This window comes from Mobula birostris, chromosome 6, assembly GCF_030028105.1.
Source record: "Mobula birostris isolate sMobBir1 chromosome 6, sMobBir1.hap1, whole genome shotgun sequence".
Classification (NCBI taxonomy): Eukaryota; Metazoa; Chordata; class Chondrichthyes; order Myliobatiformes; family Myliobatidae; genus Mobula; species Mobula birostris.
In genome coordinates, this window is record NC_092375.1 from 86,865,187 (window position 1) to 86,891,693 (window position 26,507).

Genomic DNA, 26,507 nt, shown 5'->3' on the forward strand with positions numbered 1-26,507 from the left:
AGATGCAGGTGAAGGCAGCATCAACATTGGAGGGAGAGAAACCTCATTCTTTAAAGAAGGAGGAAATCTCTGACATCCTGGAATGGAAAGCTGTGTTATGGGAACAGATGTGGTGGAGATGAAGAAATTGAGAAAAGAGAATAGCATTTTTACAGGAGATAGAGTGGGAAGAAGTATAGTCAAGATAACCATGAGCATCAGTAAGTTTATAAAAGATGTTGGTTGACAGTTTGTCTCCAGAGATGGAGACAGAGAGATTGAGAAAGTGGAGGGAAGTGTCAGAAATGGACCAAGTGAATTTAAGGGCAGGGTTAAAGGTAAAGTTGATGAAATTGATGAGCTCAGCATGGGTGCATGAAGCAATGCCAATGCAGTCATCGATATATTGGAGGAATAGTTGGGGAATATTACCAGGAAGGCTTCGAACATGGACAGCTCTACATAGCCAACAAAGTGGCAGGCATATTTGAGGCCCATGCAGGTGCCAATGGCTACCCCTCGAGTTTGTAGAAAGTGGGATGAGATGAAGGAAAAATTGTTCAGGGTGAGGACCAGTTCTGCCCAATGGAGGAGTGTGGTGGAGGAGGGGAATTAGTTAGTTCTTTGTCAAGGAAGAAGTGACGAGCCTTAAGGTGATAGGGGTTAGAAGTGTATAGGGACTGGGCATCCGCGGTGAAAATGAGGTCATTATGGCCAGGGAGTTGAAAGTTACCGAGAAGACCAAGGGCATGAGGAGTGTAGTGGAGGTAGGTGGGAAGGGACTGAACCAAGGGGGATAGAATGGAATCGAGGTATGTGGACATGAGTTCAGTGGGCCAGGTGCAGGCAGAAACAATAGGTCTATCTGGACAGTCCAGTTTGTGGGTCTTGGGTAGGAGGTAGAAGTGAGCAAATGTGGGGTAAAGGAACTATGAGTTTGGTGGCAGTGGATGAGAGTTCTCCAGGATAGATGAGATCAGTGATAGTGTCAGAGACAGATTTCTGATGGGCTGGAGTGGGGTCCTCTTCAAGGGGTAGGTATGAGGAGGTGTCTGAGAGTAGCTGCCTGGCCTCAGCAAGGTAGAGGTCAGTGCGTCACACTACAACAGCACCCCCTTTGTCAATGGGTTTGAAGGTAAGGTTGGGATTAGTGCAGAGAGAGTGGAGGGCAGTGCATTCGAGGGTGTAAAGTTCAAGGAGACATGATGTGTGCTGAAGTTGAGCCAGTTGATGCCTCGTCGGCAATTCGAGATGAAAAGACCTGGAGCAGGCAGAGAACCAGAGTGAGATGTCCAAGAAGAAGAGGAGGGTTGAAGACAGGAGAAGGGGACATCCATCCAGGGTGTGGAATTCTTGCTAAAGAAGTAGGCTTGGAAATGGAGACAACGGAAGGACAGCTCAATGTTGTGGTAGGCATGGGACTCACTGAGGTGCGGGTGAAGAGAGCTAGAGATGAGTTGCTTGCTGAGGACAGAAAATTATGCCCCAGAGGGGGGAAGGTTAGAGGGAATGGTGGATACATGGCAAGGATTGGAGCTGGGATCAGAGGATGGAAGAGAGTTGGTGGTGCCAGTGGAGAGAAGAGGTTTGAGATGTTCAGAGAAGGTGGTGTGGGAGGATGATGGAGGTTCCGAGTACCCAAGAAGTGAAGGTGGGACCTGAGAGACACAGGGTCGGAGAGTGGTGATGGGAGAAGGCGAGAATGGGGTATCAGCCACAGCAAGTAAAACCACGGCCTGGAGGTGCTGGCAGTCAAGGTACAGGCTGAAGCTGGAGCTAGAAACAGCACAATTTGCAGTCTGAACATGTCCAGTGTCTGGGAGTGAAAGAAGTTGCTATTACTAGGGAGAAGATGCTTGGGAAATTGAATGGTCTGAAGGTAGGTAAGTCATCTGGACCAGATGGATTATACCTCAGGATTCTGAAAAAGGTAGCTAAGAGATTGTGGAGACATTAGTAGTGATCTTTCAAGTATCACCAGATTCAGGAATGGCTCCAGAGTACTAGAAAATTGCAGATGTATTCCATTCTTTAAGGAGGAAAGGAGGCAAAAAACAGAAAATTATAAGCCAGTTAGCCTGTCTTTAGTGGTAAGTAAGATGTTGAAGTCCATTATTAAGGATGTTTCGAGCTACTTGGAGGCACATGATAGAATAGGCCATATTCAGCATGCTTGCTTTAAGGGGAAATCTTGCTTGACAAATCTGTTGAAATTCTTTGAGGAAATAAACAGGCAGGATGGACAAAGGAGAGTCAATGGATGTTTATTTGGATTTTAAGAAGGTGTTTGTCAAGGCACTGCACATGAGACTGCTTAACAGCATAAGGGCCCATGGTATTACAGGAAAGATACTAGCATGTATAGTAGATTGGCTTTTCTGGCCGGCTGCCAGTGACTAGTGGTGTTCCATAGGGATCAGTGTAGTTCAAGTAAATTTATAACCAAAGTACGTATGTCACCAAATATTACCCTGAGATTCATTTTCTTGCAAGTATACAGAGTCAAACAAAGTAGTACAGCAGAATCAATGAAAACTACAAAGATTGACAAATTGAGCAAATACAAAAAGAAGCAAGTAATAATAATAATGAATAAGTAACTAAATAATACTGAGCAAAATGCTGGTCTCGGCCTGAAATGTCGATTGTTTGCTCATTTCCATCGATGCTGTCTGACCTGATGATTTCCTCCAGCATTTTGTGTATGTTGCTTTAGAATCCCAGCATCAGCAGAATTTCTTGTGTAAATAATACTGAGAACAGGATTTGTACAGTCCTTGAGAGTGAGCCCATAGGCAGTGTCGTGGTGAGTGAAGATGTCCATGCTGGTTCAGGAGCCTGATGGTTAAAGGGTAATAACTGTTCCTGAACCTGGTGCTTTGGGACCTAAGGCTCCTGTACCTCCTTCCTCAAGGTAGCAGTGAGAAAAGAGCATGGCCTGGATGGTAGGGGGTCCTTGATGATGGATGTTGCTTTCTTGTGGCAGCGCTCTTTGTAGATGATGAACTGGGCTGTATCTACCACTTTTCGTAGTCCTTCCTATTCTTGGACACTGGTGTTTCCTTACCAGACCATGATGCAACTAGTCAGGATATTCTCCACTGTGCATCTATAGAAGATTGCCAAAGTTTTAAATGATATGCCAATACTGAACAAACCTCTGAGAAAGTAGAGGTGCTGTATGACTTTCTTTGAAATGGTAATTATGTGCTAGTCCCAGGATAGATCCTCTGATAAGACAATGTTCAGGAATTTATCGTCACTGACCCTTGTTAGCTCCGATCCTCTAAGGATCACTGGCTCATTGACCCCCAATTTCTTCCTCCTATAATCAATAATCAGCTTTTTAGTTTTGTTGATGTTGAGTGAGAGGTTGTTGTTGTGGCACCACTCAACCAGATTTTCAATCTCTCTCCTATATGCCTATTCCTCACCACATTTGATTCAGCCAACAACAAGCGTGTTGTCAGCAAACTTAAATATTGCACTGGAGCTGTACTTAGCCTCAGTTAGAAGTATAAAGTATAAAAAACAGGGGGCTAAGCATATAGCCTTGTGGTGCACCTGTGCTAATGGTGATTGTGGAGGAGATGTTGCCAATCTGTACTGATTGGGGTCTGCAAGTGAGGAAATCAAAGGTCCAGTTACACATGGAGGTACTGAGGCCTAGGTCTTGGAGCTTGTTGATTACTTTTGAGGGGATGATAATGTTAAATATTGAGCTGTAGTCAGTGAATTTCAGTGGTGTCTTAGCACAACTTTGCACTCAACATTAGTAAGATTAAAGAGCTGATTGTGAAACAGAAAGGATAGAATGAGGGAACACAAACCAATCCTCATGGAGCAATCAGAAGTGGAGAGAGAGCAATTTCAAGCTTCCGGGTGTCAATAGCTCTGAGAACCTAACCTGGTCACAACATATTGATGCAGCTATAAAGTAGGTAAGACAGCAGCTATATTTCACTAGGAGTTTGAGGAGATTTTGTTTGTCACCTAAAACACTCGCAAACTCACAACAGATGTACCATGGAGAGCATTCTGACTGGGTGTGTTACTGTACAGTAAGGTGGAGGGCAGGGCTATTGCACAGGATCGAAGTAAGTTCCAGAAATTTGTAAAATTAGTCAGCTCCATCATGGGTACCGGCCTATGTAGTATCCAAAACATTTTCAAGGAGCTGTGCCTCAAGAAGGCAGCAACCATCATTAAGGACCCCTACCACCCAGAACATGCTCCCTCTTCTCATTGTTACCATCAGGTAAGAGGTACAGAAGCCTGAAGGTACACACTCAGTGATTCAGAAATAGCTTCTTCCCCTCTGCCATCCAATTTCTAAATTGACATTGAACCCATGAACACCACCTCACTAGATATTTTTTTATTTATTTCTGTTTTTTCACTACTTATTTTAACTTAACTATTTAAAATATATATATACTTACTGTAATTCTGTCCCCCCCTATATTTATCATGTATTGTATTGTACTGCTGCCGCAAACTTTAACAAATTTGATGACATATGCCGCTGCTATTAAACCAGATTCTGATTCTGAAGAGCATCTGATGTACACATCTTCACTGTCTAGTTGTTCCAGGGTTGAGTGGAGAACCAATGAAATGGCATCTGCTGTTGAACTGTTGTGACGGTATGCAATTTGGATGATGGAATTGATGGCTTTGTGGCCAAGATGGTAGACAATATGAAGTTAGGTGAAGGGGCACATAGTGTTGAGGAAGCAAGGAGTCTGCAGAAAGACTTAAATAGAAAAATGGGCAAAGAAGTAGCAGATGGAATACAGTTTAAGGAAGTGCATCATCATGCACTTCGGCAGAATGGAATAGCCTATTTTTGAACAGGGAGAAAATTCAGAAATCAGTGGTGAAAGGAACTTGGGAGTCCCCTGCAGGATTCCGTAAAGATTAACTTGCTGGGCTGAGTCAGTAGGAAGGACGGCAAATGTTATGAATATAAAAGCAAGGATGTAATTCTGAGGCTTTAAAGGGCATTGATCAAACTGCACCTTGGAGTATTGTGGCAACACACACAAAATGCTGGAAGAACTCAGCAAGCCAGGCAGCATCCATGGAAAAGAGTAAACAAACAGTTGACGTTTTGGGCTCAGAGTCCTGATGAAGACATCTTTTCCACAGATGCTGCCTGGCTTGCTGAGCTCTTCCAGCATTTTGTGTGTGTTGCTTGGATTTCCAGCAGTTGCAGATCTTCTCTTGTTCGTGATTGGAGTATTGTGTGCAGTTTTAGCCCTTTATGAAAACAAGGATGTGCTGGCATCGGAGAAGGTCCAGAGGAGGCTCATGAGAATGATCCCAGGAAGGAGAGAGGTAACGTATGAAGTGTGTTTGATGGCACTGGGCCTGAATGCGCTCGAGTTAGAATTTAGGGGTGGGGAGCGGCTTTTCTTTAAAAACTGTCAAATATTGCATGGACTAGATACAGTACATAGGGAGAGGATGTTCCTACAGTTGGGAGGTTTAGAACTAGAGGGCGCAGCCTCAGAATACAAGGCCACCTCTTTAGAACAGAGATGAAGAGGAATTTCTTTAGCCAGAAGGTGGTGAATCTGTGGAATTCATTGCCACAGATGGCTGTGGAGGCCAGGTCATTGGGTATATTCAAAGCAAAGGTTGGTAGGTTCTTAATTAGTAAGGTTGTCAAAGGTTGTGGGGTGAAAGCAGCAGAATAGGTTTGAGAGGGATAATAAGTCAGCAATCATGGAATGGCAGAGCAGACTCAATGGGCCAAATTGTCAAGTTCTGATCCTATGTCTTATAGTCTTATCCTGGTGAACCTCTTCTGTATTCTTTCCAATATCTCCATATCCTCCTCATAACAGAGTGACCAGAATTGGACATAATAGAGGCCAAACCAGAGTTTTCCATTGCTGTATCAAGACTTCCTTATCTCTTATACTCAAGCAAATGAAGTCGAGCATGCCATACACTTTCTTTACCAACCTATCTTTTAGTGTAGCCACTCTCAGGGAGCATGGACTTGGATCCCAAGGTTCCTCCACACATTAGTGCTGTACAGGGTCATGACACTGACTGTATACTTCCGTATTACATTTGACATCGCAAAATGCAGCAGCTCATGCTTCCCTGGATTAAACTCCATCTGCAATTTTTCCATCCAAATCTGTAACTGATCTATATCCTACAGCATCACTTGACAACCATCCTTCCTGTCTACAACTCCACCATTCTTTGAGTCATCTGCAACATACTAACCTACCCACTTTCATCCAAGTCATTTGTGGTCCCAGCACTGATTGCTGTGGAACACCACTAGTCATGGATCTCCTGCTGGAAAAACACATTTCTATTATTATCCTCTGTCTTCAAGAGGCATTCCAATTTTGAATCCAAACCAATGAAATATGGAACACATGCAGTTAATCTTCAGGGTTAGTTTACCATGAGGGACCTTGCCAAATACCCATGTAGACAATACCCACTGCTCTAACCTCATCAATCACCTTTGCCATCTCCTAAAAAATCTCAATCAAGATATGACCTGTCCTGCACAAAGCAATACTGCCTGTCCCTAATCAGTCCATGCTTTTTCTAATGTGCATTAGTCCTATCCGTAAGAATTCTTTCCAATAACTTCCCCATTACTGATGTGAGACTCATCAGCCTATATCAGTGAAGCCTACTCAACGGGCAAAATGACCTAATTCTGCTCCTATGTCTTGTATTTTATAATTTCCTGCATCATCCCTATTTTCTTTCTTGAACAAAGGGAACAACATTGAACAACATTAGCTATTCTCCAGTCCTCCGGGACCTCATCTGTTATTAGTGAGGATACAAAGATATTTATCAAGGCCCCAGCATTCTCTTCTCTTGCCTCTTTCAATAACAGGATATCCTATCAGGCCCTGGAAACTTAATTCTCTTCAAACACTACATTTTTTGAGATCTAAAAATGCAGGACCACACTGCTCTCACTATCCTCCATGACCTTCTCCTCAATAAATACTGATACAGATTTCTCATTTTACACCTTGCCCACATCCTCTGATTCCAAGTATAAAATCCCTCTTTTATCTTTGAGCAGTGCTACCTGAGTTATCCTCTTGTTTTTAATGTAGGTATAAAATGCTCTAGGATCATCTTCAATTCCATCTACTATGGACATTTCATTACTCCTTTTCATCTTCCTAATCCCCTACTTGAGTTCTTCACTGCTTTCCTTATATTCCTCAATACCTTATCTGATTTTAACTTGCAAAAGCTTATATATGCTTCTTTTTGCTTTATAACTAAATTCACAACCTATAAAGGCAGTCACGGATGAGTGTGTTCCACAAGATCATTTAGAGCCTTCCCCAACCAGAAGCCCTGGATGAACCAAGAGATCCACAATATGCTGAGGGCCAGACCAGTGGTATTCAGGTCTGGTGACCAAGCAAATTACAAGAGATCTAGATACAACCTCTGGAAATCTATCTTACATGCAAGGTGGAAATTCTGGACCAAACTGGAATAACAGAAGGTTGTTCAACAGCTGTGTCTGGAATTGAATGCTATCACCTCCTACAAAATAAAACCAAGCAACAAGGTTTTTCTCCCAGATGAGCTCAATGTCTTTATGCTCACTTTGACTGACAAAACATGGAGGCAACTTCACAAACTCCCACAGCTCCAAACGGCCCTGATTTCAGTCTTTAAAGCTGATGTGAGAGCATCCTTCAGGAGGGTGAACCCACAGAAAGCATCTGGCCTAGATGAGGTACCTGGCCAAATACTGAAGACCTGTGCTGATCAGCTGGCTAGTGTGTTCTCTTATATTTATAACCCTCATTTTGCAGTCTGAGGTACACACCTGCTTCAAGCAGGCTTCAATTATACTAGTACCTCCAGCATTTTGTGTGTGTTGCTTGGATTTCCAGCATCTGCAGATTTGCTCTTGTTTGTGACCTTTTATATCTCTTCGTGATTGGTCTATATATCTGTTCCAATATCTACAGTAGCTATTGGAAGGTGTGTAGTATAATCCTATCAGAGTGATTGCAACCTCCTTATTTTTGAGCTTTACTCTTAGACTCAATGGATGTGCCCTCCAGTAGGTCCTCTCTGAATGACATTCTCCTCGATTAGTAATGCAACTTCGCCATCGCTTTGATTGAGTTGACTTTCTGTAAAAGCACTTTCATCTTCACCTAGATACCTAGGTCAAGGTGGACCAAATTAGTGGTCATGCTTACCTCCTCCCTCATTCCAGCAAAGGCACAAATGGTTGCAATAAACATAGACTAGCTAACTTCGGAATTGAATAACAAACAGCTTGTTCTATGCCTAAAATGGACTGAAAAATGACATCTCCTATTTTGAGGAGAAGGTTAACAGTTTTCATGGTGAGAGTTATTTTGTTTATTTTATGGGATTACAGTAGTTTGTTGCCAGGCTAAGTTCAATCCATTTTCTATGTTCGCCTCACAGTTAGAACTGTGCTGCTTTTTACAGCATAGAGTGAAAGAAATCAACACAGTACAGGAATAAAGTAATTCTGATTAATGCTGTATTGTTCTATGTTAATGTGATTGACAGGCAAAATATAGATGTGGGTGTTTGAAAGTTTAGTGCTAGAAGCACTCAGAAGTGTGGGATAGCCAAAATTAATATGGGTATTATTTATTGGCAATCCTGACAGATAAAATTAGTGGATGAAGTATACTTGGACTTTCTGAAAACCTGTGATAATGTGACAAAGAGAAAACAAAATTACAATACAGAATTGAGGGTAGAATTCTGAAGTAGACTGATAATTGGTTAATGAACAGAAAACTCAATGAGCTAAATTTGTCCCTCCTATTCCCATTCAGTAGACAGAAACTTTTCAGTAGGATATCAGTGTGACTAGTATACTTCTTTAGAAAAAAAGCATTATTGAAATATTGTATTGCCCAGGAGACACCACAAAGTTCCCAACCATTATCCACACACTTGTATTAGTGATTAATGGAAAGCAATGAGGAATGAGAATGTCAGCGCTTGTCTTTTACACCATATCTCTATCTCCTAACTTTCATTTATATGAAATTCATTGAGAAGAGTTACCTTCAAAATCTTTGAAAACGTGAACTTCTTGATTTTAGAACATAGAATAATACAGAACAGTACTGGCCTGTAGGCCCATGATGTTATGACAAACTTTGAACCAACTTCAAAATCAATCTAACCCTTCCCTCTCACATAGCCCTCCATTTTCCTTTCATCCATGTGCCTCTCTTGACTCTCTTAAAGGCCCTTAACGTATTTGCTCTACGGTCCTCAGCAGTGCATTCCATTCACTTGCCACTCTCTGTGTGAAAAACCTACCTCTGACATCCCTCTGTACTTTCCTCCAATCACCTTAAAAGTATATCCTCTTATATTAGCTATTGCTATCCTGGGGAAAAAGCACTGGCCATCAACTCTATCAATGCCTCTTATCATCTTTTATACCTCTATCAAGTCTTCTCTCATCCTCTTCATTCCAAAGAGAAAAACCTTAGCTTGCTCAACATTTCCTCATAAGACATGTCCTCCAACCTAAGCAGCATCCTGGTAAATCTCTTTTGCATCCTCTCTAAAGCTTCCACATCCTTCCTATAATGAGGTAACCAGAACAGAACACAATATTCCAAGTGTGGTCTAACCTGGGTTTTACAGAGCTGCAACATGACCTTGCAGTTTTTGAACTCAATCTCCTGACTATTTGAAGGCCAACATACCATACGCCTTCTTAACCACCCTATCAACTTGCATGCCAACTTTGAGAATCTATGGACATAGACCTCAAGATCTCTCTCTGTTCCTCCACACGTTAAAACCCTGCCTTAATGTTGTACCTTCCAAAGTATATCACTTTGCATCATTCCAGATTGAACTTCACCTGCCAGCTTTCAGCCCATCTCTGAACTGTCAATGTCCTACTGTAACCTACAACAGCCATCTACACAATCAACAACATCACGAACTTTCATAATATCTGCTAACTTACTAACCTACCTTTCCACTTCCTCATCTAGGTCATTTATATAAAAAAAATCACAAAGAGCATGTGTCCTAGAACAGATCCCTGTGGAAAACACTATCACGCTCCTCCAGGCAGAATACACCCTTTTCTATTACCACCCTTTGCCTGCTGTGCACAAGCCAATTCTGAATCTATACACCTAGGTTTCCCTGGATCCCATGCATGTTGACTTTCTGAATGAGCCTACCATGAGCAACCATGTCAAATACCTTACTAAAATCCATATACACCACATCCACTGCTCTACATTCATCAATTTATTTTGTCACTTCCTCAAAGAAGTTAATCAGGTTCTTGAGGCGCGACCTGCCCCTCACAAACCCACGCTGACTATCCTAAATCGGACTATGTATCTTCAAATGCTTGTAAATCCTGTCTCTAAGGATCACCTCCAATAGTTTGTTCACAAATGATATAAGACTCACTGGACTATATTTCCCAGGATTATCCCCATTACCTTTCATGAACAAAGGAGTAACACTTGCCATTCTTCAGTCTCCTGTTAACTACTCCCGTGACCAGTAAGGACACCAAAATCATTGTCACGTTGCAACAACTTCTTCTCTCACTTCCCGTGGTAATCTGGGGTATATCCTGTCTAGCCCCAGGGACTTATCTATCCTAATGTTTTTCAAAGGTTCCAACACTGCTTTTTTCTTAACTTTGACATGTTCCAGCACATCAGCCTGTTCTACTCTGACCTCACATTCATCAGGGTTCCTCTCACTAGTGAATACTGAAGCAAAGTATTCATTAAGGCCCTTCCCTACCTCTTTCAATTCCAGGCACATATTCCTTCTTTTATCCCTGATCATTCCTACCCTCACTCTAGTCATCCTCCTGTTCTTCAAATATATGTAGAATGCCTTAGGGTTTTCCTTAATCCTATTCACCAAGCCTTCTCATGTCCCCTTCTAGCTCTACTAAGTCCATTCTTCATCTCCTTCCTGGCTGCCATGTAACTCTGTAGAGCCCTGTCTGATCCTTGCTTCCTAAACTTTAAGTAAGCTTCTTTCTTCTTCTTGACATGTTCTACCTTTCTTGTCAACCATGATTCCTTCACTCTTCCATCCTTTCTCTGACTCAGTGGGACAAACCTATTCACAACCCCATACAACCTTCAGCTCCCTAAATGGCCCTCATTTCCATTGTAAATTTCCCTGAGAACATCTGCTCCCAAATTCCTACCAAATGGCATAATGATTAGCCCTCCCCCAATTAAATACAGTCTCATACTGTCTGTGTCTATCCTTGTCCAAGGCCATGCTAAAGCTCCTGAAGATTTGGTGACTGTCTCCAAAATGTTCACCCACTGAGCGATCTGTCATCTGACCAGGTCCTTTGCCTAGTACTAGATCTAGTATAGTCTTTTTTTGAGTCGGCTTGTGCACATATTGTTTCAGGAATCCTTCCTGAACACACCTAACAAATTCTGCACTATCTAAACCTCTTGCACTCAGGAGGCCGCAATCAATATTAGGAAAGTTGAAGTCATGCATGACAACAACCTGTTATTTTTGCACCTTTCCAAAATCTGCCTGTTTGATCAGCTCCTCAGTGTCCCTGTTACTATTGCGGGGGCCCTATAGAATACTCCCAAAAGAACGATTTCTCCCTTCCTGTTTCTGACTACGACCCATACCAACTCAGTAAATGCTCCCTCCAAGACATCCTCCCTTTCTGCAGCTGTGACACTACCCCTGATTAGCAATAGCAGTCCCCACTCCCTTCCTGTCCAATTTGAAATATCTAAGCCTCTGAACATCCAGCAACCATTCCTGCCCTTGTGACAACCAAGTCTCTGTAATTCCCACAACACTGTAACTCCAGTATTGATCTATGCTCTAAGTTCATCACCCTTGTTCCTGATTCACAATGAAATAAATGCAATTCAACTCATCCAATTGATTGTATTTATGGCCTATCCACCTCCTTCATCACATTTTTCTACTCATTTCATCTACCCTTACACTAACTGCTCCATTATCTGACCCATCATAGATAGGGGAGAACCAGTGGATGTGGTATATTTGGATTTTCAAAAGGCTTTTGTCAAGGTCCCACACAGGAGATTAGTGTGCAAACTTAAAGCACACGGTATTGGGGGTATGGTATTGATGTGGATAGAGAATTGGTTGGCAGACAGGAAGCAAAGAGTGGGAATAAACGGGACCTTTTCAGAATGGCAGGCGGTGACTAGTGGGGTACCGCAAGGCTCAGTGCTGGGACCCCAGTTGTTTACAATATATATTAATGACTTGGATGAGGGAATTAAATGCAGCATCTCCAAGTTTGCGGATGACACGAAGCTGGGTGGCAGTGTTAGCTGTGAGGAGGTTGCTAAGAGGATGCAGGGTGACTTGGATAGGTTAGATGAGTGGGCAAATTCATGGCAGATGCAATTTAATGTGGATAAATGTGAGGTTATCCACTTTGGTGGCAAGAACAGGAAAACAGATTATTATCTGAATCGTGGCCGATTAGGAAAAGGGGAGGTGCAATGAGACCTGGGTGTCATTGTACACCAGTCATTGAAAGTGGGCATGCAGGTACAGCAGGCGGTGAAAAAGGCGAATGGTATGCTGGCATTTATAGCAAGAGGATTCGAGTACAGGAGCAGGGAGGTACTACTGCAGATATACAAGGCCTTGGTGAGACCACACCTAGAGTATTGTGTGCAGTTTTGCCATAGAGGGAGTACAAAGAAGGTTCACCAGATTGATTCCTGGGATGGCAGGACTTTCATATGATGAAAGACTGGATCGGCTAGGTTATACTCTCTGGAATTTAGAAGATTGAGGGGGGATCTTATTGAAACGTATAAAATTCTAAAGGGATTGGACAGGCTAGATGTAGGAAGATTGTTCCCGATGTTGGAGAAGTCCAGAACAAGGGGTCACAGTTTGAGGATAAAGGGGAAACCTTTTAGGACCGAGATAAGAAAAAACTTCTTCACACAGAGATTGGTGAATCTGTGGAATTCTCTGCCACAGGAAACAGTTGAGGCCAGTTCATTGGCTATATTTAAGAGGGAGTTAGATATGGCCCTTGTGGCTAAAGGGATTGGGGGTATGGACAGAAGGCAAGTACAGAGTTCTGAGTTGGATGATCAGCCATGATCGTACTGAATGGCGGTGCAGGCTCGAAGGGCCAAATGGCCTACTCCTGCACCTATTTTCTATGTTTCTATGTTTTTATCACTCTGGTTCCCATCCCCGTGCCATATTAGTTTAAACCTTCCCCAATGTCTCTAGCAAACCTGTCTGCAAGTACATTACTCTATTTCAAGTTCAGGTGTAACCCATGCTTTTTGTACAGGTCGTATCTTCCCCAGAAGAGATTACAATAATCCACAAATCAGAAACCCTGCCCCCTACACGAATTCTTCAGCTACACATTCATCTGCCATTTCTTCCTAGTCTTACCCTCACTGGCACATGACACAGGCAGCAGTCTCAAAATAATACCCTTGAGGTCCTGTTTTACCACTTTCTACCTGGATTCCTACATGCCCTCTTCAGGACCTCAACTCTTTTCCTAGCTACTGCATGCATATCTTTGGTACCAATATGTACCATGACTTCTGATTGCTCACCCTCCCCCATAAGAACGCTGTGGACTTGATCTGAGACACCTCTGATCCTGGTGCTTGGGAAGCAACATACCATACGCGAGTTTTCTTCACATCCACAGAATCTTCTGTCTGTTCTCCTAACTACTGAATCCCCTATCACCATTGCTCTCCTCTCTCCCCCTTACCCTTCTGAGCCACAGAGACAGACTCAGTACCAGAGTCATGGTTGCTAAAGCTATCCCCTGGATTTGTTTCCAATTAAAACATTTTTAGAATTTTAGCTGTGGTTTTCTTAGTAATAGTTGTAGAAATATCATACCAAGAATCTGTTGTCTCCAAGGGATTCGTTTCAATACCAGTGGAATGTCATCAATGGATAATTCTATTATGTGCAATTTTTCCTGGTTATGCTTCAGTAACTTGGGTTCAAGGAGCTTCAAAATCTTGTTAACGTTATGACGTGATAAAACAATCTTTTTCTTATCTGAAGGTGAAGGATTCACACAAGGTTTTTGAAGAAAATTGTCTGGAGTGAAAGCAGTTGGAATATGGTATCGAACATTATCCTCTGCAAAACATGGATCATCGTATCTCTGTACAGTAACACCACAAGAAGGAAATCCATTTAGACTAGAAGGTGTATAAGTCATAGAAAAATCCTCTATCTTGGGTTCACTGATCAAGTCACCTTCTTTCTTGGGCAGAGCAGCAAGGTCTGATACATTTTCTGTTGATGTTTTATCTGTAACATACGAAGTAGAAAGCACTGTAAAATAGTTTAAAAATTCTGTCCCTTTTCCAAGTTATTACATTGCTTTAGCAGAATATTTATCATAGACTGTCACTGCATGACAAACAGGTTCCAATTTCACAGAGGTTCACAAATCAATTTTGTCCCTATGTTTGGAAAACACTCAAAATCACTTAATATGATAATTACACTTCCACAGTAGTGTATGAATGGCACCAAAAGCACATAAGACTGATAAGTAAGAACAATTTCTAAAGGTGGATAGAGGGAATAAACTAGTTCCGATAATCATAGGAAGGAATATACTGTTTGTACGTACATCAAACTTCTAAATGTAATAACATTATGGGAACTCAGTCATTTCGAGGTGTCCATAAGTCAGACATTCTTAAGCCGGCGATGACCCGTATGCCTTATAAGCAGTAAAATCAGATACATAAGTACATTTGGACAAACCCCATCGGAATAGTTACTATTGGTTTCTGCAGCAACCTGAAATGTAAATTATACAGATGGAAAACACAGCTTATAGGTTTGCTTAATATTGTTATGAAGTTAAAGGTGCATTTCTGATGTAAAATAATATAGATTTAGATTTTACCATCAGTTTGGAGGAACTCAGCAGGCTAGGCAGCATCTATGGAAAAAAGTACAGTGGACATTTCAGGCCACGACCCTTCCGTAGGTAGTCGACTGTACTGTTTTCCATAGCTGTCGCCTGGCCTGCTGAGTTTCTCCAGCAATTTGTGTGTGTTGCTTTGACTTTCAGCATCTGCAGATTTTCTTTTGTTTGTGATAGGAAACATCATCTCTACATCCACTCCAACAAGGACTTTCAACGTTCAAAAGGTTTCAATGAAATCCCCCCTCATTCTTCTAAATTCTAGTGAGTACAAGCCCACAGCCATCAATCGGTCCTCATATGGTAACCCTTTTATTCCTGGAATCACTTTTATGAACCTTCCTTGAACCCTCTCCAATGTCATCACATCCTTTCTCAGATAAGGAGCCAAAAACTGCTCACAATACTCCAAATGAGGCCTACCAGTGCCTTATAAAGCCTCAACATTACATCCTTTCCTTTATATTCTAGTCCGCTCGAAATGAATGCTAACATTGCATTTGTCTTCCTCATCACTGACTCAACCTGCAAATTAATCTTTAGGGAATCCTGCACAAGGACTTCCAAGTCCCTTTGCGCCTCAGATTTTTGATTTTTTTCTCCATTTAGAAAATAGTCTATGCTTTTATTTCTTCTACCAGAGTGCATGACTATACACTTCCCGACACTGTATTCCATCTGCCATTTCTTTGCCCATTCTCCTAATCTAAGTCCTGCCCCTCCACCTATTTTCGTATCATCTACATCCTTGACAGCAAAGCCATCAATTCCGTCATCCAAATAACAAACTTTAGTCAAAAAGTATCACAACAAATCTAACAAAACTTCCTTCTCTACTGTACTCAAAAACAACCTTGCTTCGATTTATATTTAAGTACAAGTGGATGAATTGTGCTGGCTGTGTCTGGCAGCTCGCCATGCTCCAGTTTTTTTTTAAATCATTTCATATTATACTGAAACAAGCTGAGTAACAGATGCAAGTGTATCTGTTGCCAGACTCCATGGAGATTGCAGAACGCAGACTAGTCAAGATTCTCAGCATAACATTGGAAAAACTTGCCTCAAAACACCTTCATCAGCCTAGTAAAGGCTCAAATTCCCCTTTTTCTTTGAATGGAGGTTCCTAAACTGCAGAATATGAACAGAAGTATTAATTCAGTTATATAGTTTCTTTATTGTTTTCACGAGTTAAGAAATTTGATAAAAAATCTTTGATATTTGATCATTTAAAACAATTTCAGAAATTTAAATATCTCTGACTATTTGAAAGAGCCTCTAAATATCTCATGGACTTTGACAGAAAGTAAGGCTCCAGGGTTGGCCTTTCCTCTTGTCAAAGCCTGTTAGGTCATGACCAGCTCTAGTACATGTTACAAAAAACAGTTTATTTACCAGTACCTTTGAATTTCAATGACAACTTCTGCCTCTATCATTCTTTAGCTCAAAATGCACATTTGCTTGTTCAAAAAATAACTTTACACAACTTTCCTCTAATTTCCTACCAATTACTTTAAATCTGTGCCTCTTTGGTTTTGACCTGTGGTCAATGAAACAGAGGCTAAGGCACACACCACCAAGGGCTCTTACAAATCAAAACACCTCTGTTAAATTTCTTTTCAGAAACTCACCTTGGCCTAAAATTTTAGTCCAGCCAACATCCTTGAAAAATCTCACCATCCTTTCTACTGCATTCACATCCTTCCTACAGTGTATGGAGCCAGAACTGTGGGCAGTGCTCCTTTGGGTCAAGAACCTTCTTGTGGACTGAAGGATAGAGAGCAGATAGTGAGGGAATACTGAGACAGACTAGGAGGTGTAGTCCTTTGTTGCTTCCACCTATCACCTACAACCTTTTATTGCTATTTCCATTCTTCCCTCCACCATTTGGAAATCAGTCCTCTTCACCTGAATCCATCTATCATTTGTCAGTTCCTAATCCACCCTTTCCCTCATCTCTTTATACTGGCTATCTCTCCTCTGTCTTTCAGTCCAGATGAAAGTCTCTACTCAAACCATTGACTGTCCGTTCCCCTCCACAGATACTGCCTAACCTTTTGAGGTTCTGTTGCATTTTGCCTGTTGCTTCAGTCATCTTGATACAATTTGTAAACAATACTCGACTGCCTGCATGAATGAAAGTTGAACTTCAAATCAGTGGTGACTCATAAACAGAGGCATACAAGGTAATAGACTTACAAGTAACATCCATAAAACAAGGGTACTCCATCAACTTTCTCCAATTATACACCACCACCCTCTGACAATAATGGTCCATAATAAAATCATAGAAAATATGGGCCTCTGAAGATTAACATGAACTTTACATGAACTTTGACTATAATCTCAACTTTCCACTTGATGTTCAAGTTTTAGGTTATCTACCTTTTAACCTGATTCTATCTAGTTAATACTTCTTCTACATTTGTTCTGAAAGGAAATAATACAAGTAGATGCTGAAATTCTGTTTCACCAGCTGGAGAATGTTGAACACTGCTTCAAGATAAGGGGTCAGTAATTTAAAATTAAGAGAAGAAATTTATATATTATTAGTGAGTCTTTGGAATTTTCTACCTAAGAGGGAAATTAATGCTCCTTTGCTGAGAATATTCAAGAATGAGCTTGATACGTTTTTAAATAAAAGAATTGGTCAAGAAAACAGACATACAGAACTATGATCTTGCTGATATGTGCAAAATAGTCAGCATATACCCTACTTCTGCTTCTGTTTTTTAAAATTTATGATTAATATCAAGATTTTTAATGCTCCTATCTCAGCAGCTGATCTTCTATTCTGGACTTCAAACTTTTATTAAAAGCTATGATATCATACTAAGACATTTTATTGCTCATGTGTCTTATCATGAGACTTCTTAAGCACAGAGACAGCCCAAAAGAAGGGTCTCAGCCTAAAACATCAACTGTTTTCATTTCCATAGATGCTGCCTGACCTGCTAAGTTCCTCAAGTATTTTGCGTGTGTCGCTCCGTATTTCCAGCATCTGCAGAATCTCTTGTGTTTAGTGTTTTCAGCAGCATCTGTTTTTATTTTGGGTTTCTGGTTTCCATCCTCCACAGTTTTTGATTTGCTTTTTGAATTCTATCACCACCACCTCACCCACATCACCCTTCAGAACACATCCATACTCAGAATCAAATTCAAAACCACATTTATTACACTGACATATGTCATGAAATTTGTTGTTTTATGGCAGCAGAACAGTGCAAGACAAAAATTACTACGTTACAAAAATAAATAACAGTGCAAAAGAGGAATAATGAAATAATGTTCATGACCAATTCAGAAACTAATGGTGGAAACGAAGAAGCCTTGAGTGTAGGACTTCAGAGACCTGTACCTTGTTCCTGATAGCAGTAACAAGAAGAAGGCATGTTCAGATGATGAAGGTCCTTAATAATGGATGCTGCCTTCTTGAAGCACTGCCTCTTGAAGATGCCCTTGGTGGTGGGGAGGATGGTGTTTGAGCTGGCTGTGTCTACAACTCTCTACACCCTTTTTTGATCCTACACATTGGCGCTTTCATACCAGGCAGGGATACACCCAAAGTTCTCTCAACTGTACATATGTGTAAATCTGAGCACACACATAAAATTCTAGAAATACTCAGCAAGTCAGGCAGCAACTATGGCGAAGAATAAACAGTTAATGTATTGTGCTGAGATCCTTCATCAGGATTGGAAAGGAAGTGGGAAAAAGTCAGAATAAAAATGTGTGGATAGAGAAAGGAGCACAAGCTGGCAGGTGATAAGTGAGATAAGATGAGGAAGGGAAAATGAAGTAAGAAGCTAAGAGGTGATAGGTGGAAGAGGAAAAGAGTTGAAGAGAAGGAAGAAAATAAAAGGGAAGAGGAACCAGAGGGCAGTGATAGGCAGGTAGGAGAAGAGAAAGGGTAAAAAGGTAATCAGAATGGGGAATGGAAAATTGAGAAAGGAGAGGAGTGAGTAATTAACATAGGTCAGAGAAATTAATGGTAATGCCTTCAGGTTGAAGGTGACCCAGATGGAATATGAAGTGTTGCTCCTCCATCCTGAGTTTGGCTTCATCATACAACACATACAAAAAATGCTGGTGAATGCAGCAAGCCAGGCAGCATCTATAGGAAGAGGTATAGTCGACGTTTCAGGCCGAGAGCCTTCGTCAGGCCTAACTGAAAGAAGAGGTAGTAAGAGATTTGAAAGTGGGAGGGGGAGGGGAGATCCAAAATGATAGGAGAAGACAGGAGGGGGAGGGATGGAGCTAAGAGCTGGAAAGTTGATTGGCAAAAGGGATACGAGGCTGGAGAAGGGAGAGGATCATGGGATGGGAAGCCTGGGGAGAAAGAAAGGGGGAGGGGAGCCCAGGGAATGGAGAGCAGGCAAGGAGTTATAGTGAGAGGGACAGAGGGAGAAAAAAGAGAGAGAGAAAAAAAGGGAAAAGAAATAAAAATTAATAAATAAATAAATAGCTTCTTCATGGTAGTTAGAGGAGCCTCTGTTCAGATATGTCAGAATTGGAAGGGGAAACTGAATTGAACCGGATAGCTACTGGAAGATCCTGCCTTTAGCAGCGGACAGAGTGAAGGTGCTCGACAGAGTGGTTTACCAATCTGTGCCGGGTCTCACTGATGTAGAGAAGACCACATAGGGAGCAACGGATACATTAGATAATCCTGACAGACTCAAAGGTGAAGTATCACCTCACCAGGAAGATCTGTTTTTGGGCCCTAAATAGTGGTGAGGGAGGAGGTATAGGGCCGGTATAACACTTGTCATGCTTGCAGGGTTAAGTACCCAGAGGAAGATCAGTGGGAAAGGATGAGAGGACAAGGGGGTAACATAGGGAGTGGCCCCTATGGAAGATGAAGTGGTGAGGAGAGAGAAGGATGTGTTTACAGAGAATGATGTGCTGGATACAGAGACTTCTGGGGTTATAGGTAAGGGCAAATGGGACATTATCCCTGTTATGAAGACAGGCGTACAGGATGAAGGCAGATGTGCAGGAAATGGAGGAGATGCAGGTGAGTGCTGCTTCGATGCTGGCGGAAGGAAAACCCTGTTCTTTTTAAAAAAAAGGACACCTTAGATGTTCTAGAATAGAAAGCCTCATCCTGTGAACAGCTGTGGTGGAGATGGAGGAACTGAGGGAAGGGAACAGCACTTTTACATGTGACAAGTTGGGGAGAGGTATAGTCAAGATAACTGTGAGACAGTGGGTTTGTAAAATTATATTATATAGTCATTATATATTCTGTCTCCAGAGATTGAGAAAGGGGGGAGAGAGGTCATCAAGTAAACTTAACAGCAGTGTGGAAGTTGGAGGCCAAGTTGATGCAATTGACGAACACAGCATGGGTGCAGGAAGCAGTCATCTAAGTTGTGGAAACAAAGCTAAGGAGCATTACCAGTGTATTCTTGGATCATAGATATCATCGTTCCTGTATGCTGCATTGCTCATTTCAAATTCTTACCCAAGATCCACAAACCTAACATGATTGGAGGGTGGCAAATGTTATTCCTTTTTTAAGGAAGGTTCAAAATTCAAAGCAAATTTATTATCAAAGTATTTATGTCACCATATTCTATCCTGAGATTTATTTTCTTGCGGGCGTTCACAGTAGAATGAAGAAATATAATGGAATCAGTGAAAAATGCACAAACAACAAGAAAAACAACCAACGTGCTAAAGAAGACAAGCTGTGCAAATACAAGAAAAAACAAATAATAATACATCAGTAAGTAAATAAGTACTATTGTGAACATGAGATATAAGAGTCATTGAAAGTGATACAACCAGTCAGGATATTCTTCATTGTGCATTTATAGAAGTTTGTCAAAGTTTTAGGTCACATGCTGAATCTGAGCAAACTTCTAAGAAAGTAGAGGTGCTACTGTGCCTTCTTTGTCATGGCATTTATGTGCTGGTCTCAGGACAGATCCTCTGAATAGGTAATGCCAAGGAATTTAAAGATTCTGACCTTCTCCACCTCCAACCCCCTAATGAGGATCAGCTCCTGGACCTCTAATTTCCTCCTCTTGTAGTTAGTAATCAGCCCTTTGGGTTTGTGATGTTCAGTGAGAGGTTGTTGCTATGGCACTATTCAACCAGATTCTCAATGTCCTTCTGATTCCTCACCACCTTTGATTCGGCCAACAACAGTGATTTGTCAACAAACATAAATATGGCATTGGAGCTGTACTTAGCCTCAGTCGTAAGTATAAAGCCAATAGAAAAGGTGGTTAAGCACATGGCGTTTTGATGCACCTGCGCTGATGGTGATTGATGGTAATAGGGACAATCCTGGGAATTACAGATCACTATTCTTACACTAATGGAGATGATTCTTAGGGACAGGGTCTAAGAACATTTGGAGAACTATAGCCTCCTTAGCAATAGTCAGTATGGGTTTGTGAGGACCAGGTTGTGCCTCACAAGCCTGACTGACTTCTTTGAGAAAGTGACAAAACAAATTGATGAAGGCAGACTGTGGATGTGGTGTATATCGATTTTAGTAAGATGTCTGACAATGTTCCCCATGGTCGACTCATTCAAAAAGTCAGGAGGCATGGGAACCAAGGCAACTTGACCGTGTGGATTCAGAATTGGTTTGTCCACAGAAGGGAGAAGATAATAGTAACTGGAGCATATTCTGCCTGGAGGTCCACAGGAATCTGTTCTGAGACTCCTGTTCTTTATGATTGTTGTAGGTTATAATGAGACATTGATAAGATGCAGAGCTGGACAGATAAGAGGCAAATGCAGTTCAATCCGGCGAAGTGTAAAGTGATGCACTTAGCGTAGTGTATCAAATCAAATCAAAACCACTTAGAGATGTAATAAACATAATATATACACAACACAAAATACAATACAGATAGAAAATAAATACATGGCTCCTACATCCCAGCCTCTAATTATTACACTATTGTGAAGGGATCCTGAATTATCCCTATGAACTGTATTTTTAAAAGAGAGCGAGAAAGAGAGAGGTGTCCAACACAGACACTTTGTTATTAAGAGAGAGGCGAAGACTGCTTGAAGATGGTGTTATGGTCTCTCTGCAGCGCGTTTACACTTTTGCAAGGACACTTCCAGCTTCTGTGTTCCTACAGAGAGAGAAGGGAGGAGCTACTTGATGGGCAGCTGGTGTTCAGCACGACAGTATTTAAACCAGCATAATTGCATGCTTCAGGGAACACACAGACGCACAAGGGTGTGGTGAAGTTACCACTATCCTGTTCAGGTGCCCACGAGTGTGGGACTGGGGATCGATTGTGAGGGATTGATCTGTGATTATTAGTGTGTGAAAGAGCAACCCTGTGGAGTCTACTAGTGTGTCTAACCCTCGGCTGGGTTGGTAGACTATCACTCAAAGACAGTGCTCTTAAGTTGGTCAAGTTTGGCTAACTGGGAAGTTTCGGAGGACAACGGGAAGATCGATGGCATCAGCTCACCTGAAGAACTAAACACCTCTCTCTCTCTCCATCACTACTCAACTCAATACCATGAATTGAACTGAAATTTACTTATCACCGTAAGACTGTACCCATTTACCCCTAGGCTTGAAGAAGCTTGGTTTTCATATATTTCCAAACTTATATACATATAATCCTTGCTAACCTGTTTAATATATCTGAAATTATATTACTGTATTGTGTAGTTAATAATAAATAGTATTAGTGAATAGCAATACCAGACTCCAAAGTGTTTTCTATTTCTGCTGGTTCTTTAACCCGTCACGGGGTACGTGACGCTATAATAATTACAACAACATACTACTAAAGAAGTAGGAGATATGAAATCTTAACATTTGAACAAATGTCTTCTTTTTCTTTTCTTCTTCCAGACAAATCATGCAACAGTCATCTAGCCCAGAGGTTACCAGCATTTAGCCTGGTACAGAGTGATCTTTACCACCACTCTGTCAAGTCAAAATCATGCTGCTTCTAGATCTGTAACTCTCAAACCTCTGCCTCCTGTAGGAGACAGATCTTGGTTATAGGCCAATCCTGACATCCGGTCTTGGTCTTGACATGCTACTGTCGCACAAATACTCTTCTATCTGGAAAGACTTCAATGATTCTTCCCATGATCCTTGAGTTTCAGGCACTGTGCTGTCAACTATAAGCACACTATCTCCTGGGAGAAAATTGTGTCTTATACCTGACCATTTCTGATGTTCCTATGGCTATATCAGTAGTGATGATCAAGAAAGGAAGTGCAGGAGCACTACAGGACTGCTTTGAATCAGTGGACTGTATTGTATTCAGGGATTCACCTTCAAGTCTGAATAAATACACCACCACTGTCGCTGATTTCATTAAAACCTGAATGGATGAGTGTGTGCCTACAAGAACATACTGTACATACCAAATCAGAAGCCGTAGATGAACCAGGAGATTCATCTTCTGAGATTAGATTTGTAGGATTTAAGTCTGGCGACCCAAGTCAGTACAAGAAAACCAGGTATGACTTGAAGAGGGCTATCTCAAGAACAAAGGAACAATTCCAAATGAGCTTGGAGGTGGAAGCGGATGCATGTTAACTCTGGCAGGGTTTGTAGGCCATTACTTTCTACAAAGCGAAACCTAACATCATGAACGGCAGTGATGCTTCACTCCCAGATGAGCTCAATGCCTTTTATGCTAAAGCTACGAGGGTCCCTGCAGCACCTGGTGACCCTGTGATCTCTGTCTTGGAGACCAACGTCAGGCTGTCTTTCAAGAGGGTGAACCCTCGCAAGGTGACAGGCTCCAATGGAGTACCTGTTAGGGCTCTAAAAATCTGTGCCAACCAACTGGTGGGAGTGTTAAAAGACATTTTCAATTTCTTATTGCTACAGTTGCACTCACATCTACGGTGATGAAGTGCTTTGAGAGATTGGTTACAACTAGAAGTAACTCCTGTCTCAGCAAGGACTGGGACCCTCTGCAATTTGTCTACCACCACTACAAGTCTATGGTGGTTGTGATCTCATTGACTATGCATGCAGCCTTAGATCACCTTGATAATACAAATACCTATGTCAGGATGCTGTTTATTGACTATAGCTCAGTGTTTAACACAATCATTTCTACTGATCTGATCAAAAAGCTCCCAAATCTGGGTGTCTGTACCTTCCTCTGCAACTGGATCTTCGACTTCCTAACTGGAAGACCACAATCTGTGCGGATCAGAAATAACATCTCCACCTCTCTGACAATCAACACTGGTGCACCTCAGCGATGTGTGCTTAGCCCACTGCTCAACTGTCTCTACACCCATGACTGTGTGGCTAGGCACAGCTCTAATGCCATCTATAAGTTTGCTGGTGATACAACTATTGTTGGCAGATGCGAGATATATCAGCTAGTTGAGTGGTGTCACAGAAACAACCTTGCACTAAGTGTCAGTAAGACCAAAGAACTGATCATGGACTTTAGAAAAGGGTAAGAAGAGGGAACATACCAGTCCTCAAAGAGGGATCAGAAGTGGAAGGAGTGAGCGATTTCAAGTTCCTTGCACTTCTTGATGTATATTGATCTGAGATGTATAGATCCTTTGCCAGTATAACAAGATGGTTAGATGCTTCAGGCAAGGCTGACTTACTAAGCCATCCACCAACTCTTAAGACACTATCTTCTGTACTGGATTGAGCCTGAAAATATGACTGTTCCATTTCACACTATCTCCCTTTTGCAAACTTGAGAATTCATCTGGAAATCTCTTCCCTTGACAAAAATCCAACAATCTCCATTTCAGCCTTTCTGAGCTCCTCCACCAAGGTTTAATCTTGGCCAATCTAACCTTTGGTCTTCTTAATCTCTCTCCCCAAAGAATACCCTTGTTGTTCTTCATCCAAGTCAGTCTGAGCAAGAACGATATTCAAGTGCTTCCTCTTTCAACTAAGAAATAAAAGTATAATCTTAAAACCAAGAATCCAGACCACCGTCTTCCTCAAATGGATCCAAGATGAGAAGTGATGTTTTATACGTGTTGCTGCGTCCACCTCCTCCTCCTTAATCTGTATGACATTCATTGTAGCAATCCCCTTGACTTCTGTTTCATCTAGCAGAACTTCTCAAGAACAATCAGGATTCACAGGCCTTCACTTTCAGGCTGAAGAGGACATCAAGGACTTGACGCCTATGTCTTATTCTTCGGAAAAAGTCTTCACCATCAGCCCTGGAAAGGCCACATTTGCAGGGTTGCTTAAAGTGTTTACACACCTCCATCGAGATGCTTGTGAGACCTTCATAATTTCTGAAACTCTGTTTGCAACGAAGGTTTGGAATCCGTAAGTTTCATTCTTGATATGCTTCAGCAGAGAAATGTTATCAGTCCAAAAAACTGAGTCCTGAAGCTGTATGTGCAACTCAATGTATCCACACAGCTTGCCATCATAGCAGCAATAAGCTCCAAACGAGGAATGGACATTTCACTGGAGCTACCCTAGATTTTCCCATGATAAAAGCACTGTACACCTGAGAAAATGTGTCATGCAACTATAGGTAGGTGACTGCTTTATAGCCATTTTTGCTTGCACATGTAAAGTGGTGTAATGCTACAGCAGTAACTTCTCCAAAATCCTAGGGTTTCAAACATATAGTAATCTTGACGCCTTCCAACTGGCAGAATTCTTCCAGCCAGCTACTCCACTCATGAGCAACTGATGTTGGTATACTGTCATCCCAGCTACGCCCTTTCTTACATAGATCTTGTAGGAACTTAGCAGATAACACCACCAGACTCAACATTCATAAAGTACCATAGATGGAACTAACTGTGGAGAGGATCCCCCATCTAGTGGGTGGTCTATCTTGGATCATGATCTTAAACTTGAAAGTATCAGACTGAATGCACCATTGGACACCCAGTGTTGTCGCTATTGAAGAAATATCTTAATCCAAATCCTTCATGTTTTTCACTTTTTGCTCTTCTGGTATTATAGATATTACACTACATCTGTTGCTTATCCACTTTGTGACTTGAAAGCCACTTTTAGCACAAATGGATACAAAGTCATGTTAGGGAGACACCATTTCCTCCTCAGAGGACACTGACACAAGGCAGTCATCAACGTAGAAGCATTGCAAAAACTTATCCAATGTCTTGTGGCTGAACTGTTCTTCCTTGTTTTCTGCGCATTTCCTAAGAGTGAAATAGGCAGAACTCTGTGACGAAGTTGCTCCAAAGAGATGTAGCACCATTCTGAAGTCCACCATATCTTGGCTGAGGTCATCATCCGGCCACCAGAGAAACCTCAGCATATCTGCATCTTTTAGTGGTAATTTAATCTGATGGAACCTTGATTCAATAGCTGCCATAATCACCACTGGGTTTTTTTCTGAATCTGGTTATGACTCCAATCAGTGAACTATTAAGATCTGGTCCTTGTAAAAGCTGAGCATTAAGTGATATTCTCTGAAAAGTCGTTCCACAGTTAAACACAACACAGTTTCCTTTTCTGGGACGATAAACAGCATGATATGGAATACACCCATACTGTACTTATGGGAGTTTAGGAGAATCAATGGCGCCTAACAGCGACTCCTTTGCTTGAATC

General features: G+C 41.6%; 1 protein-coding gene across 3 annotated transcripts in view; it reads right to left on the bottom strand.

The window, feature by feature from the left end:
• LOC140199171 (leucine-rich repeat-containing protein 63-like) overlaps positions 1–26,507 on the bottom strand; it is an 82,818-nt gene that overhangs the window by 42,138 nt on the left and 14,173 nt on the right. For all 3 annotated transcript variants that reach the window (XM_072260801.1, XM_072260799.1, XM_072260800.1), the window contains exon 3: positions 13,915–14,337. In XM_072260801.1, the coding sequence (XP_072116902.1) occupies positions 13,915–14,337 (423 nt within the window). The remainder of the gene's footprint in view (positions 1–13,914; positions 14,338–26,507) is intronic.